General features: G+C 39.2%; 1 protein-coding gene across 1 annotated transcript in view; it reads left to right on the top strand.

The window, feature by feature from the left end:
- The window catches only part of LOC140480568 (band 4.1-like protein 4B), a 380420-nt gene that overhangs the window by 353370 nt on the left and 10511 nt on the right, over positions 1-16539 (top strand). Inside the window, exons 23-24 of the mRNA XM_072575571.1 lie at positions 1771-1818; positions 9873-10333. Of these exons, the coding sequence (XP_072431672.1) occupies positions 1771-1818; positions 9873-10333 (509 nt within the window). The remainder of the gene's footprint in view (positions 1-1770; positions 1819-9872; positions 10334-16539) is intronic.

Raw genomic sequence — 16539 nt, 5'->3', positions numbered from 1 at the left:
GAGCACAACCCATTGATATTTGTGGCAAAATTTAAGGACAAAAATGCCGGACTGTTTAGATGGAGCTTGTTGTTGCAGCCATTCAATTTGACAATTGTGCATGTGGCAAGTCACGAAAACATGATTGCCAATCCGTTATCGAAACTCGACTGATATACAGAAGTGATCGGTGGCAGGTGTGCCATGGCCTGAATTTGCATGTTGTTGTGCATGCTTGCATGTTTATATTTAGTATAGTGTATATGTGTGTTCAGACGGCTATCTGGGTTTTGAAGGGTTAAAAATGAAGCCATCTTTTGGTATTGATAGTTCATTTTTTTAAGGGGGGGACGTGTCACAAAGCTAGTCCCTTTTTTTACTAAAAGCTGTTCCTTTTCTCAAGGGTACTCTGTCATTGATTTTTTTTTCAGAGGGGTAATAAATCACGCCGGGCTCCGATCAGTCTGGTACAGAGATGAAAAGGATTTTGAGAGGCCTTTTGTTTATATATAAACAGATGAGACTTCAAGCCAAAATGCTCATGTTTTAGAAGTAACCTGTGTAATGAAAGGGGAATAGTCAGCTCTCTAGCTGGTGGGGAGTTTAACAAGGAGCTATGTACTCTCTCTCTCTTTCCACCCTTCAACTTCAAGCATGTGTTCCATTTATAGTGGTTTTTAAAGGGAGTCTGCTTATTGGAACTGTTCTGTATATTTGGAACAGCATATTTAAGTCTAGTTTGGATAGACTGAGTTCTGTAGAGGTTCTTTATTCTGCTTTTGTGCTTCATTATGTAATTTTGTTAATACATTTTTGTGTGGTTTAAAACTTAGCAGTCAACTGAGCTAACTTATTCTGGGTAATTTTCACTGTACACTTAGCGAAACAAATTGCAAAGTTATGATCTGGGCTGCCTGCTTAAGAATGTTTTGAGTGGTCTGGCCTAGTCCATTACAATATTAATAAACAATAATCCTTCTTTTAGACAGCTCACTACTGCCTCGTGAGAATCTCTTGTTGCTGCCTGGAATTTGCTTCAACGATACAGCTTGATTTTCCTGATGTCGAAATAGATTTCACTGGAATTCTCACATCATTCTGCCACATCGTTCAAGCCTCCTAAGATTCCATTCAGCATCTATTTTCATACGCAGTGGCTTTGGATTCCTGCTTTGCAGTCTCCCATTATTGTGCATACATTGCGGAAAGTGACAGAAATGGTTCAATATTAACTTTCGCAAGGGACTTGGCTAAATACTTGAAAAGGAACATTTTGTCGGACAATAGAGTTAAAGCAAGGGAGTGGGATTAATTGGAGAGTTAGTACAGCAAAATGGTGGGGACATATTTAGCTAAAGGTTTTCCTTCTGAGGTATGATTCTATGATGAGTTCTGAACTTCTCATATTACAAGGCATGGTTTGACAAATCTGTTAAATACTGGTCCAAAGGGAGAAATTTGCACTACAGTTCTTGCTAAATCAAGCTGAGCACTAATGACATTTATAGATCTGAACTAAGCTATTTATCCCAATCTAAAAGCAAGCAACATTGGATTATAGCAGAATAAAAATAATGAAATTATACAATATTTATATTAAAGCCTCAACTAATTCTTCATTTCTCACCAGCTCAATTGTAAGCATGCATCAGGAATGAAAAGAGATTTGTGTGCAACTTATGTCCTGCAATACAGTTGTTTTAAATTCATCATATGAATGATCTTGAATTTGTGACTGAAGTGTTAATGCTGATTCTTTTGATGTCTTTTGAGTTTTCTATTATTTTGCAGATAAAGACAGTACCAGCCCATCCTTTTTCACCTCTGCCACAATTTCCTGTAAGTACCTTGCAATCACAAGGTTTTATAGACTTGGTAAAAGAAGTCAATAAATGTTGACAAATATTGAACTGAATATCATGCTGATATATATAATATGTTTTATTGTCTTTAGTCAAAGCTTCTGCTTTAGTGTGTGTTTTCAGGTGTCACTTTGTAAATTGCAGAAAAGTTCAATATGCTGATATTTCTGAGCAACATTATTCATAAAATCTGTAAGTATATTTCTGTAAGCCAAAATAATTTCTGTCAGCATAGAGCTAGTACCATTGGGTTTTGTTTGTTATTAGTTAATTTTTCATATAGTTGCATACCATGAAAAATGACCTGCAGTGCTGAGCTGAAATGGACTTAGAAAAGGCAAAATGTAAGGTAGAAGTAAGAATGGTGGTGAGAGAGAGCATGTGTGGGGTGAAACAGACAGCGAAGTTGAGAGAATCCGTTTCTGCCCATAGCTTTTAAGAGCTGTTAAAATGTCTGTTTAGATTATTAAACTATAGAAAGTAGAAGAAATCCCCAAGAACAGTCCAAGGAATGCACATAAAAAAGGGGTGTACAGGGTCATGAAAAACAAACTCAGGAATATCTGAAAAAAAGACTTAAAGTTTGTGCTTAGCCTATTTATCTCCTCAAAGATGGGTGGTGTACCGGACCTTGAGAAAAACCGCTCTGCAGATCTGTTCTGTGGCCAGTGATTCACAGCAGCTGATGAACTGAGGAAGAGACAGATTGGGTGATGTTCAGAATGTGAAAACAGGTGGTCATAGAAGTCCTGCAAATGTATGGTCAGATGCTCATGTTGGGGTCCATTGTGCTACCAAGTTTATGAAGGTGTCTTCAGAGTGGCTAGGGAACAAAATTTGTACGAGAGAATGAAAACAACGGCTTTGGTCTTCTCAATATTTGGTTAGAAGAAATTCTGCTCAAACTGTAATGGATGTTCGTTAGCAGCATGATAACTCAGATATGGTGGATGGATCAAAGGACGTGCTGGTGGGTTAGAGCTGAATGTTATTGAGCTAAGTGTGGAAATTGACACTGCTTTTTAGGATGATATTAACAAGGAGCAGCCTCTAAGTGAAAAATAGCAGGAGATCAAGAAATGATCCTCAGGAACATGATACATAATGGTGATGATGCAGGAAGACAAACCATTGCAGGTGATTCTGTGGCTATGAACGGATCAAGATGGCAGCAGAGTCTCAAGGCTGTATGTGGGCTTTTGCCTGGAGCACATCTGCTCTCCCATGCTTTCTTTTTACTTTTTCTCTCAATTTTTCTTACCTTTGGAGCCTGTTGCGGTGGGTTAGTTGGCAAAATCAGTGTGGTGGCTACAGCCATCCGGCAGCTGAATGGCAGCTCCTCCTGGTAGTCAGAGATGTTGATGGACGTGGCTCCCCATGGCAACTGGAGGGATGGCGGCAGCAGGAATGTTCTCCCATGTTCGGGGCTGTTGGCAGGTGTGGCAACAAAGCTCCTCCAGCGATCAGAGGTAGTGGTAGCAGCGGACCTTTCAAGATGGTGGCGCCATAATGCGACACCTTGGAGCAGGGCCAGAGCAAGGAGAATGGCGGTGGCAGCCCGGTCTGGCAGCGAACAGGGGACTCCTGGTTGCAGGGCAAGTGTGGGTTCAGCATGCAATGTGGTATCGACATCAGCGCGGTAGGTTTAGTGGCGAAGAGATGGAACCTAAAGACTGGTGACTCCTATGCTGGTGGGTCCAGTGCAGGCAGCAGCGGGGTGGTGGAGGAGGGGTGGTGGTGCAGGTGCTATTGGTGAGCTGGCTCAGGACTCTTTCAGTTATACCTTTTATCCATTTTAATTTTAAAATATTCAAAATGGCACCAGGGGCAGTTGTTGAAGCTTTTCACTGTATTTTATCGTATTAGTCACTAAAATGCAAGTGACAATAAATAAGTTTGTTCGTTCATACCCAGCTGGATGCCAGTGGAGATATTGGAGAAAGATGGTCAACTCTGTTAAAGGTTGTTGGCAGCTCAAAAACCAGGTACAGGTAATTTGCAAGGACAGAGATATCATGAAATCAGAGTGGTTCCAGTACAAAAGGTGGCGGCCATTCAGCTAATCATGTCCATGCTGGCTCTCATTCAGCTAATCCTGGTTCTGCTTCCCCTCCTTTTCCCTATAATTGTTAGCTTTTGAAGGGAAATTAGAAAAGCTATGGTTTAATCTACCTCCATCACACTGTCAGGCAATGCATTCCAGATTGCACCACTAACTGCATCAACATTTTTTCCTTACAATCTTTTCCCATTTATCATAAATTGGTAATCTCTGGTTCTTGATTCTTCTACCAATGGGAATAGTGTCTGGCAACCTCATGGAGTCCACTCATAATCTTGAATATTACTATCAAATTTCCCCTTAACCACCTCCGAGCTGAAAAGCTTACAATCTCCTCATCCTTATATCATTTCTCTTCTCTGAAACCATTCTTGTGAATCTTTTCTGCACTCCCCCATACCTACACATTGTTAGATTAGATTACTTACAGTGTGGAAACAGGTCCTTCAGCCCAACAACACCAACCTTCCAAAGAGCAACCCACCCAGACCCATTCCCTTATATTTACCCCTTACCTAACACTACGAGCAATTTAGCATGGCCAATTCACCTGACCTGCACATTTTTGGACTGTGGGAGGAAACCGGAGCACCCGGAGGAAACCCATGCAGACATGGGGAGAATGTGCAAACTCCACACAGACAGTTGCCTGGGGTGGGAATTGAATCTAGGTCTTTGGTGCTGTGAGGCAGCAGTGCTAACCACTGTGCCACTGTTTTCCTAAAGGCTGGTGTCTAGTCTTTGACACAATTGGCATTTTGTTTCTATTTTCAGTTCAATGGTTTTGTCAACTGAGATTCTTTATGTGCAATCCATCTGGCATGGGGTGACTTTTCTCATATTATCTTCTACTCATCTTGTTAATTATGTAACTGGGCTCTATGGTGCCCTCTTGTGGAATTACATGGCAGATATGCTCACCACTGCTGGGAACTTACAATATTCATGGTATTTAAAGTCCAACTAAACAGCAATTCAAATGCTGCGAGCCGAGAGCTGGTCCTTATATTCTGGTGCTCAACAAATGCCACTGAGAAATGGACTAATGAAATAAGTTAGCTCTCCAGTTTGTGGACAGAGACCTGGAGGTGTTGGTGGACAGTGTGGTGGGAAGAAGTGCCATTCTTTTTTACAGCAGACAGCCTAAGGAAGCCACGCTGCCAGGCATGATGAGCTAGTGCCACAGCCTACACCCCCACACCCCCCTCCCCTGCACATCTCCAGATCTCTGTCCATTCTCCCTGACCCCCACCCTCCCTGGACCCAATATTTCCCATAAACTAATCTTAAACACTGTATTGCTTAATCTGGCTACCTTGCGTTTAGGCATCCAACCCATCTAGCACCCTACCCCTGGCAAACTATGCCCTACACTCAAGGCATCCCCCCACCTAGTGTTCTACAACTTGGCACTATCCCATCTGGCACCCAATCCCCTACCCAACTTGACATTCTAACCACCTGACATCTTACCTTTACACACTTGGCATCCTACTTTGCCTCACTTGATGCCTTAACCCTCCCGGTATTCTAACCTCACACATCAGGTACTTACCATTTGAACCAGCTGTTAAAATAGCTGTCTCTGATTCAGCACCTTTAGTTTTCAGGTTTTTTTAGCTAACTGAAGAGGAAGCATGGCTTGTCCCCCTCCCCCAGGGTTCGGTACTTTGGTAAAAAATTAAAGTTCAACCCAATGTGGGCCACCCACGTTGTTGACTGAAAACTCCTGTCAATATAAGAACAGGGTGTTACTAGATATCTTAATTAGTTCTAAATATTCAAAATTTGATACTTGACCTTTGCCAACTCTGAGCTGTCCTCTTTCAAAACACAGAAGCTAGTGTCACCAAATTGATCACCAACCCATCTACCATCTAGGTAGCAACCTTTTTCAAAAGCACAGTCCCTATGCCTAGTTATATTTATAGTTATTAAATATAAACTATTTAGCTCTGTTAATGCCACTAGTTCATCTGCTTCATTATGTATACTTCATACATTCAGATAAAGAACTTTTAATTTTAATATTTAGAACTATTCTTCCATAAACTTTATTATCTGATACTCTATTGCTATTAAACTCAATGCCATTTCCAGGCCCACTCTGTTTTTCTTTACCCAAACCACTGTACTGTTTTAATGGCTTGACTTCATTCTTGAGATTTTTACATTTCCCATTACCTATCTAAACTTTAAACTAAAAGTTCTGTCTTCAGCCTTGGTGACATGATTTAGCAGGAATTGATCCCAACCTAATTGTTGAAGTGGATTCCATGCAATGTAAGGAGATTATGTTTCACTGGTGAGAGAACCTCTGGAGTACACTGTTATAGATGCTTTATAACAATACATTACATACAGTATTATATACAGCACTCATCTCTTACTTAAGCAAGGATGTGAATGCATTAGAAGAACTTCAGAGAGGTTTACTAGACTAATATCCATTGCCAATAATTTGGACAGGCCAGGCTTATATCCTCTGATGTTTAGAAGAATAAGAGCTAAATTGATTGAAACAAAAGTTTCCGAGAGGGTTGATACGGTCATTGTGGAAGGAATATTTCATCTTGTGAAGAATCCAGTATTCACTGTTTAGAAATGACGGTCCTCCCAATTAAGACAGAGGTGGGGAATAATTTATTTCCCGAAGGATAATGACTTTTCAGAACTCTCGTCCTCAGAAGGTGGCAGAAGCAGAATTCTTGAGTATTTTTAAGGCAGAGACAGATTCACAGTAAGTAAGATGGAGCTATTCTTTTTGAACATACAAGTTAAGAACAGAAGTGGCCATTTAGCCTCTCAAAGTTGGTGCATCATTTAACATGATCATCGCTGATCTGATTGGAGTTGGTGAAAGGTTATCAGGATCAGGGGGATGTGGATTTGGTGAAAGATTATCAGGGTTGGGGGGGGGTGGAGTTGGTGAAAGATTATCAAGGTCAGGGAGATGTGGAGTGCGTGAAAGATTGTCAGAGTCGGGGGAGATGTGGATTTGGTGAAGGTTTAAACAGGTCAGGGGGGTTGTGGATTTGGTGAAATGTTATTAGGGTCTGGGGAGATGTGGAGTTCATGAAATGTTATCAGGGTCGGTGGGGAGCGGTGGGAGGTCTGGATTTGGTGAAAAGTTATCCAGGTCGGGGTCAGGGTCGGGGGATGTGGAGTTGGTCAAAGATTATTAGGGTTGAGGGGGGTGGTATGTGGAGTTGAAGTTCTGCTGTTAACTCATATTATTTTGGACATAAAACTCCCAACTTTCCACAATACCTCATGCTGGAACTTACTGAGCCTCAACTCGTTTTCCCACTAAATACTTGGTGAGTGACTCTTTGACTCTAAATGTCCTCTTTCAAGATCAAGGATTGGATTTTTTGAGAGCATGTTGACAGCAGATTTGAGAGAAACAGTGACAGGAGCTGAACAGAAAGGATCATTAACAATATCAACTAACAGAGAGTAAAGCAAATTTCTGCAGATGCTAGACCTATGAAAAAGAAACAACCGTTGAAGAAACTCAGCAGATCTGGCAACATCTTTGGAGAAAAAAAAAAGTTAACATTTCAAAATCAGTATGACTCTTCAAAGTTCAGAAAAACAGTCAGATTGGATTCAACGTTACTGTGTTTCAGAATATTCTGAATAAAGATCATTCTGACTCTTTGAAATTAGGCATGTTCCTGAAAGATGTTCCTTGACTTTCTTCTTATTGAGCACGATCGGACTTGTTAAAGGAAATTCACTGCTTCTCCTCTGCTGACCCTCCTACCCCTGCTTCCCGTTCTTCCTACCTGTTCATGCTTCCCACTTACCATTTCACTCAGGAAGGAGTGTCAAGAGACGGATGTGGTGAATGAATGTGTTGGGATAGGGGAGTGGGCAAATCAGGAGAGGCAGAAAATAAGAAGTGAGAGGAAAGGTAAAGAGAGGGAAGTGCAAATAGGAGGGTTGTCAGAGGAAAGCTGTAGAGTAAGAGGGTTTTGAAATGTAGCCTTCTCTCTGGCAAGCCAATAGAAGATGAAGTTGTTCATTTTTGCTTCAAAATTTTGCTTATATCTACAATAGCAGACTGAAAACATTCAGATGCATTGAAATTCAAAGCCATAATCACCTTGACATCTTCCAGCAATGCAGTCCTTTCCTGCCATGAGGTTGTAGCAAAGGCTGGTGGCAGATTTCAATGACAAGTACCCAAAATATTCATCATCTCTAAATTGCTAATCATCTCTAAATTGGAAAGTTGCTCCCTGAACATCCTTTGTAGACTTGACCTCCTGCTGAGTATAATCTGTTCTCCTCTTCCCCCTTCTAGCAGATTGTTTTGCTTTGTGTGGCATCTATTCTCTCAGTTGAGTTGAATGCCAAGAGAGGAGAAAACCTACCAAATCATCCATGTCACTGATAAGTACAGAAGTCCTTAAATCTGAATAATCAAGTATTCCAGATCAGTCTGTGTGCATCACTGAAATCTTTAAAAAAAACTTTAAAGTACATAGAAAGTATTAAAGGCAAGTAGAATTGTAACAATTGCACAAAGAAATAAACTAGCAAGTAGCTTGTTATGTTACAAAATGCTTAATGTTATGTTCAGCTTTAAGGTTAAGAAAGGGAGTAGGGTGGAGAGTGGAGCTTCAAAATGGCAGAATTTGTGTCAAACAGAAATGCACATTAATTGACATTATGATATGCCTGTTATACAAACTATCAGCAGGCTTTAGGTATGGATGCACATTCTGCCACTCTTGCAGAACAATCCTAAAGATTAATCCATGATCTGGTGGTATCCTAAACAAGATCATCAACCAAATGGTGTCTTTTCCTTGGTGTGGGGGAGTCCAGAACTAGAGGGCATAGGTTTAGGGTGAGAGGGGAAAGATATAAAAGAGACCTAAGGGGCAACATTTTCACGCAGAGGGTTGTATGTGTATAGAATGAGCTGCCAGAGAAAGTGGTGGAGGCTGGTACAATTACAACATTTAAAAGGCATCTGGATGGGTATATGAATAGGAAGGGTTTGGAGGGATATGGGCCGGGGGCTGGCAGGTGGGACTAGATTAGGTTGGGATATCTGGTCAGCATGGGCAAGTTGGACGGAAAGGTCTGTTTCCCTGCTATACATCTCTTTGACTCTAATGTGTTGTCTCTTGCACCAGCTTTTTCTGTTTCCATTATCAACAAAGATTTTAGCTCAACTTAGTTCTAAATTATTTTTCCATTTAACCTTGATAAGAAGAAAGTCCTTTTCCTGACAATGTCATGTTGGACAGAATTTTAGTATTGTTCTAATTTGAGCATCAGTTGTTCATCTCGCAAAAGATGTTGCTATTATTTCTGTTTGTCAGTCCTTGAGACAATACATCCAAACATGTCAAATTGGTTTTAGTTATAATACCATGGCTCAAAGAGAAAGACATCAACTCTTAAAGGGATTTCTAACATATGTCCTAAAACTGGATATTAGCAGCATATGATCCAAAGTGGTGTTCCTGCAAGACTTCAGGGTGTGGAGGAGTTCTTTTATTTTTGTTTTAATTCTTTATTTGGTGGTGGGATTGATCGCAAGGCAGTTACGGTATTGGCAATGAAAATCTGGAAAACAGTTTCCTGGCTAACACTACTGCTCGTTATTCCCAGAAGTGTTGTTGCATCTTTACCACATCCAGGCAGTCCATGGATTGCAGTTTGCAAATTATTCTGTTAGGATGATGCTAAAATGGGAAACTATTACTTACAAGGAGACGTTTGAAATACAGGAACTTCCACAGTGAAGATTATAAATTATAGAGAGTTCTGATGGGGGTAAATAGGACAATTTCTTGTGATTGTGCAAGTTAATGACTAAAATGTCTATTTTCCACCAGAGGAATCCTCTTAGTAAAAATAAATAATGGAGATTTCACTGTACTGTGTTTTTTTTAAGTTGGTTAGTTATATTGTGCTTTCTTACAGTTCTTGTCTTTTATTTTCAGGTTGAGTTAGCAGATAGCCTATTGCAGTGTTATGATTTTCCACCATCTCCAGGAAAACCCTCACCAGTAATGCCTTTGCATGTGGGTCGAGCTCCAAATGATTTATCAAAATCTTCATCAGTGACATTTATACATGCAACTAGGCCTCTGACTAATCCAGGAAAATCATCAGTAACAACTGTGCATGCCATGAGGCACCTGAATGATCCAGGAAAGCTTTCATCAGTATTGCCTTTGCATGCCAATAGACCCCGGACTGATCCAGAAGTATCATCATCAGTAATGCCGTTGCACGCAATTAGATATCCAAGTGATCCAGGAAAGTCATCAGTAACACCTTTGCATGCAGCTAGACATCTAACTGATCCAGGAGTTTCGTCATCAGCAATGCCTTTGCATGCAATTAGGTATCTGAGTGACCCACTCCCACCAGTTCAACATACTGCATCTCCAACAGACAGGTAAGGGAGCATAATGATTCTTTAATGAGCTATTGTCTCATCATGAAAAGGACAAGAAGCAAATGTAAAAAAAAATGTGATGAATAACAGTTATTAAACACATGATCTGCTAAAGCTTTTTAAGGCCATTAGTGGCAGGATAGAGCACAGAAAATCCCCCAAAATTTTAAAGTTAAGATTAATGTATCAGTAAATGGCTAAGCAAAAACTATATTTATATTATGTTGGTATGAACAAATAAATTGCACAACGTTTGTATTGGGGTCACTGATTTTATGCTATGTTTATTGCTCAAGGATGCTGTGTTCCCAAAAGTAAATAATTTCCCTCTTAACACTGTTAATTCATAGAAATTGCGTGCAGTTCAAGTAACCACAATACGTATCCTTCAATTCACTGTTGAAAAACTTGTAGTAGTGTCTTGCCTCAATCCTTATAGTTCCCTAAGCTAAACAGCATGATCCATCCTGGTTTTCATACCTGCAAGCAGCTTAACTCCATGTAACTAGGAGCCTGATTTTCTGTTGAAGATGGTGGAATGCAAAATATCAATACTTGATTTATGTACTTTGTCATCATCTCACTGAATTTACAAGATAAATCTTCATAAAATAAATGCAGAATATACTGGAAATACTTGGCTGGTCTGACAGCATCTGAGAGAAATACTGGATAAATAAATGAAGGGGCAAATTTGCAAGACTATTCGTATATTGTATTCTAATAAATTATATATCTTAGTAAATCCTACTAGATGATATAGTCACGCTTGGTGAAGAATATAATGTTGTTAAAACTTAACTGTAATCTAGTCACACAATACAAAATAAAGAAAGCCCACTTGTCTTGAAGAAAATACTATTGCATGCTACCTAAAATACAGTTGTGTAAATAATTACTTATATCACATTTACATCACAAAACGGCAGGACTACAAAATATTTAAATTTAGTACAAGGCCAAATAGAAAATTGCCGATAGAATAAGGAACCCTAAACAGGATTCCTTTGTAGACCATATAATTAATGTCCATGAAAGAATAATAAATTATAGAAACTTAAACAAATTAAAAATATTATATTTTAAAATTGTGTTTTCAAATTGTAAAGCTTGCTTGGTATCCATCAGCCTTGTAGCTGAAGTCCTTTTCTTTAGGACAGAGAAGATCTAAAATTGATTTTATAGAAGTCTTTAAAAATATGATGGGTAAATGTAGAAAAGATGTTTCTAACAATGTGATCCCTGTAGGCCAGATATCACTTAAATTTGGATTCCCAGTGACCAATTCAAAGAAATTACACAACAAGATTTCCAATTCCAAGTCTTTTACTGCAACAAATGAACTTAAAACAACGTTGACTAGACATTATTTAGTAGACAACTAGAAATCTACACCACAGACCCAACAATCCATGTCATGTGCAGATGCTTTACAACACTCTCTCCACGATTACAGTCTTAATTGAAGAAGCCAATCCAAAACAAACTTGTAAAACCATGTGCCACTGATCAAAATATAATATTGTAGAAACTTTATCCAGCAAATAAGTTCATGCAAGTATTATCCTCTATCTGTTGTCACATTTCACCACTAAGCTGAATACCTTGGCAAAATTATACAGCTTAACCACTCAGCCAATCTTTTGGGATAATAGTATTTAAACTTCAGTCTTGGTGGGCTCATGCAATTCCAAGTATCTGTTGAAAGAAGGTTAATTTATAATTGGCAGCTTCAATTTCCTTGATTTGTTGCAGCAAGTCTCCTTTTTATATTTGAGCATATTTCACATCTTTTCCATATCCATGATGACAAAATTATATAAAACAGGACAGGATCAAAAAAATATCAAATTTCAATGTGAACAACAATATATGCTGCATGAGAATACTGTGCTAATTGATTATTGTCAGTGGACTCTGGTAGAGCTTTCGTCTTGGAGAATGAACTAGGGAACAATTATTGCCCCGAGTTTAAATTCACACCAAGCAAGTTGACTCTGTTGAGGCATTGCCATGATTGAGGCATTACTTCATGAATGTAAAATGAATACCTTAACGAGCATACTTCTTTTTTCAACAATACTCAAGTTCTACACTCCTAAATGATAGTTCAGTACTTTGGTCAGTTTGGTATACTTTGTCAAGAACAACATTTCTGATAATCCTTCTGGATTCAGTTCTTCCTTTATTCTTCTTTAAAATCAAATACCAGCTTGTTATTATGATGCTGACCTTTCATTACACTTTTTGAACTATGCTGCTCAGGTTTTAACTCCTGATCTCCAACGTGTTCCATGACTGCAGGTTCGTAAAGAAAGACTCAGTCGATCACACAGCTGAATTATCTGCCTTGATTCATGGGGCACTGGCATTAGTATTGGGGAAAGTGTGGGGTGTACCATTGGAGTAACCTTCATTTAACTCTTGCTGGGGTCATGATTTAGACAACTTGTATAATTAGGATGGTGGAGATAGATTTAATCAGATTAAGGGATCTCCATACCTGTGGGGAGAAGAGATTAAATCAATCAAATGGGTTAGGTAATATAGCGGGATACCAACATTGGTAATGATAACCAATGACAGTAATTAATGTAGCAGGAATGAATAGAGGATATGAATTTAATGCACCAGCAGTTAAGGTCAGAATTTGTAAGAATAATCTTTATCTAAGCATGTAAAGCATTCATAACAAGTTGGATTAATTGATAGCACAAGCAGAAATGAATATGGAAGACTTGACAGACATTTCAGAAACTTGACTGCCAGGTGTCCAAGCTGGGACCTAAATATTCAAAGGTATTTGACATTTTGGAAGGGCAGGAGTCTAGGAGAAGATATTGGGCAGCTCTGTAATTAATGAGTTAATTCATTAAAGAGAGGGTTAGGTTGTGGTTTGGCAGGAAATATAAAGAGGCTGAATTTTATTTAAGTAGAGAAAACTACAGACAGCTATGGCACAAGGGATTTGGGAATTCTCCTGCTTAAATCACAAAAAAAACTAACATACAAGTTCAGCAAGTCATAGGGAAGGCAGGTGGACTATTGGCATTTATTTCAAAAGGAATAAACCATAAATATTGGGAACTCTTGCTAAGACTATAGAAAGCACTAGTTAGACCACACCTGGAATAGCATGAACAGTTTTAGTGCCCTTCTTGATAGAAAAATACACAAGTATTGGAGACAGGCTTGAGAAGGTGCGCTTGGTTATTCCCCAATATGAAGAGTTTCTCTTATAAGAGAGTTGAATAGGTTGGGCCTGTGCTCATTAGAGTTTAGAAGAATGAGAGGCAGTTTTTAAAATGAACAGGATTCTTAGAGGACTTGACTGAGTCAATGCAGAAAGGTTGCCTTCCCTTGTGGGAATGCCTAGGGCATAATCTCAAAGTTAACAGGTTACCCAGTTACAACAGAGAGGAGAAGGAATTTCATCTCTAGGGTAGTGAATTTGTAGAATTCTGCACTACAGAGTGTTGTTGAAACTGGGTCATTACATTTATTCAAGGCTGAAAAAGGATTTGCAACATAAAATTTGAACCTTTGTTTGATTATATTTCTTCAGGTAAATCATAGTTTGTTTAAAAAAAACTAACTTTTCCACTACCACTTTTGTTGTAATTTTTCCTGATGTATTCCTTCAGGAAATCTTGTGGAAACATCCATTATTGATAAAAGAAACTGAGTTAGTGGTCCTACACAATCTATTAAGACCCTGCCAGATACTGTTCTTTAAAAACTGATATTGGAACTGAAGGCACAAATTTAATTTCACTACTACCTGTCATATGGCATGCTGGCACAATTTGGCCCTATCTTTATGTAACTATGGACAATAAAAATGTTATAATATTTTAACTTGCACTTTCCTAATCCTGAGTGAATTAGAATTTTGTGAACCACTGTAAAATTTCATTACGAAACTCAAATGGAACTACCACCTGATCAACCACTGTCCATTCCTCATTGTCTACTATTTGATGTGATTTCCTTTTCCTCATTTGTACTTTGTCTTCCAATTAATAATAGTTGTGAATAGTGTCTAATTTAATTTCTAAGTAAGCTGTTGAGTATAACTCTTTCAATTGAAAATCAATTTCTTGCATTTCTATTAAAGAGAGTAGGTTAAACATATCAGCCCCATTCTCTTTACCTTCCTCCCTTCCAGAGAAATTTTCAAAAATTGCATAACTGAATTTCCAAATCATCTCTTTTATTTCATAGACTTCTTCCTTAATCCGCCTGAAAGACAAATAGTGTCATCAGCCAGCATCAGTGACTGACTTTTCAAGAGTCAATAACTTTATTGGTTTACCTCCTTTATTCAGTGCATAAAGAAATAAATCCACTTTTGAGATAGAATATTCAGCGCCTCAGAGATCTAATTCTCCTTGTCAAAATACAAAGATGAATTTTCACGATTGTTCTTAGCCATCTTTACCTTCATGGTACATTCTGTGGAAACATGTTCTACCGGTACTACTACTACAGTTTATTACATATTTCCAATGCAATTGGCTCATTTTCTGAAGATATTTTAGACATTCTACTACTGCAACCAGTCTCCCACTTAACTTCAAGCAATTGGCTTTGGTATACCTAGTTTTATTGCAACGGATGCATATTAATTTATTTATATCCCCTTTTGATGCTAACTTTTCTACTTTATTACTTTGGTATCCTACTAAACTGTTCTCTCATCTTAGTACCACATCAACCTGCAGATTTTTTACTCCACCAATTTCCTTGTACATTTCTGTATGGCTGTTTCTCCATGGTGTGTGTGACATTTATTTCTTTCCTGTCGCTTTAGTGATCTAAAGCAACTGGTTCCTACTTTTTCAGCTGAATTGTTTACTCATACATGCCATATTTCCTATGATATAGTAGGCATGGAGACAGCGAGTGATTGGTGAGGCTGCCCCAAGGTCTCTTCACTCCCCACTGGCATCCATCCAGCCAACCATTGTCCAGCTGCTTCTCACATGTGCCTGTTTTGCTGAGGTCGCCAATAACAGCAGCTGCCCCCCACCATGTGGGATTCAGGTGAAGTGGTGAGCTGAAATGCTCTGCCCTGGATTCGGTTCCAACAAGGGGCCTGCTCTGCACTCTGCACCTCCCCAATTCATTACAGTCACAGCTCTTCTCCAGTGCGGCCCTGACAACCCGCTGCAGCAGTGGCAGAAGATCTGACTGGCTCAGCCCAGCAAAGGGGTAAAAGACAAACATGGCAAACTTATCAGTCCCATGCACTGAGTGACAGCCCCATGCACTAATCAGATGTTGGGAGCTGTTCCTCTCACTCCTGTGATACCTCATTGTCTTCAATAATAGACACCAATACATTGAGGAGATCAGAAGGCAGACCTTGATGCTCAGGTAAAGTGGTGCTGCCCAAAAGGAATAAAACTGTAAGAAATAGGAACAGAAATAGGTCATTTGGCCCATTGAGCCTGCTCCACCATTCAATAGATTCATAGCTGATCCAAAATACATCACGTCCACTTTCCTGCCTCTTCCCCATTATCCTTGACTCCCCCTACTGATTGAGAATCTATTAATCTTAGCCTTAAATATAGACAAGGGCTGTACCCCCACAACTCTGTGTGGTAAAGAGTTCCAAAGACTTTCACCATCTAAGAGAAGAGATTCCTCCTTCTGATAGTCTTAAATTGGCAACCCTTTATTCTGAGACTGTGCCCTCAGGTCCTAGACTTTCACATGACGGAAAAAGTCCTCTCAGCATTTCCCCTGTCAAGCCCATTAAGAATCCTTCATGTTTCAATGAGATCACCTCTCATTCTTCTGAACTGCAGTGAATAGAATCTTTGCTTGTAAGGTAATCCCTGCATACCAGGGATCATACTTTCTGAATTCCCTCCAATAAAATGACACCTTTCCTTAAATAAGGGGTCCAAAACCGCTGATAGTCCTCCACATGAAGTCTCAGCAGCACCTATAGAGTTGCTGTAAGACTTCCCTACGCCTTTACTATAACCCCCTTGAAATAAAGGCCAGCATTCCATTAGCCTTCCTGATTACCTGCTTTTACTTGTGCTAGCTTGCTGTGTTTCATGTAGAAATACGCACAAGTATGTTGCAGCTCTCTGCAATTTTTCTGCATTTAAATTATATTCTATTCTTTTGTTCTCCCTTCCAAAATGAAGAACTTCACATTTTGCCCAATTAATCTATCAATATCTCTC

This window comes from Chiloscyllium punctatum, chromosome 8 (assembly GCF_047496795.1).
Source record: "Chiloscyllium punctatum isolate Juve2018m chromosome 8, sChiPun1.3, whole genome shotgun sequence".
NCBI lineage: Eukaryota > Metazoa > Chordata > Chondrichthyes > Orectolobiformes > Hemiscylliidae > Chiloscyllium > Chiloscyllium punctatum.
This window is presented reverse-complemented; position numbering and strand designations above follow the sequence as displayed.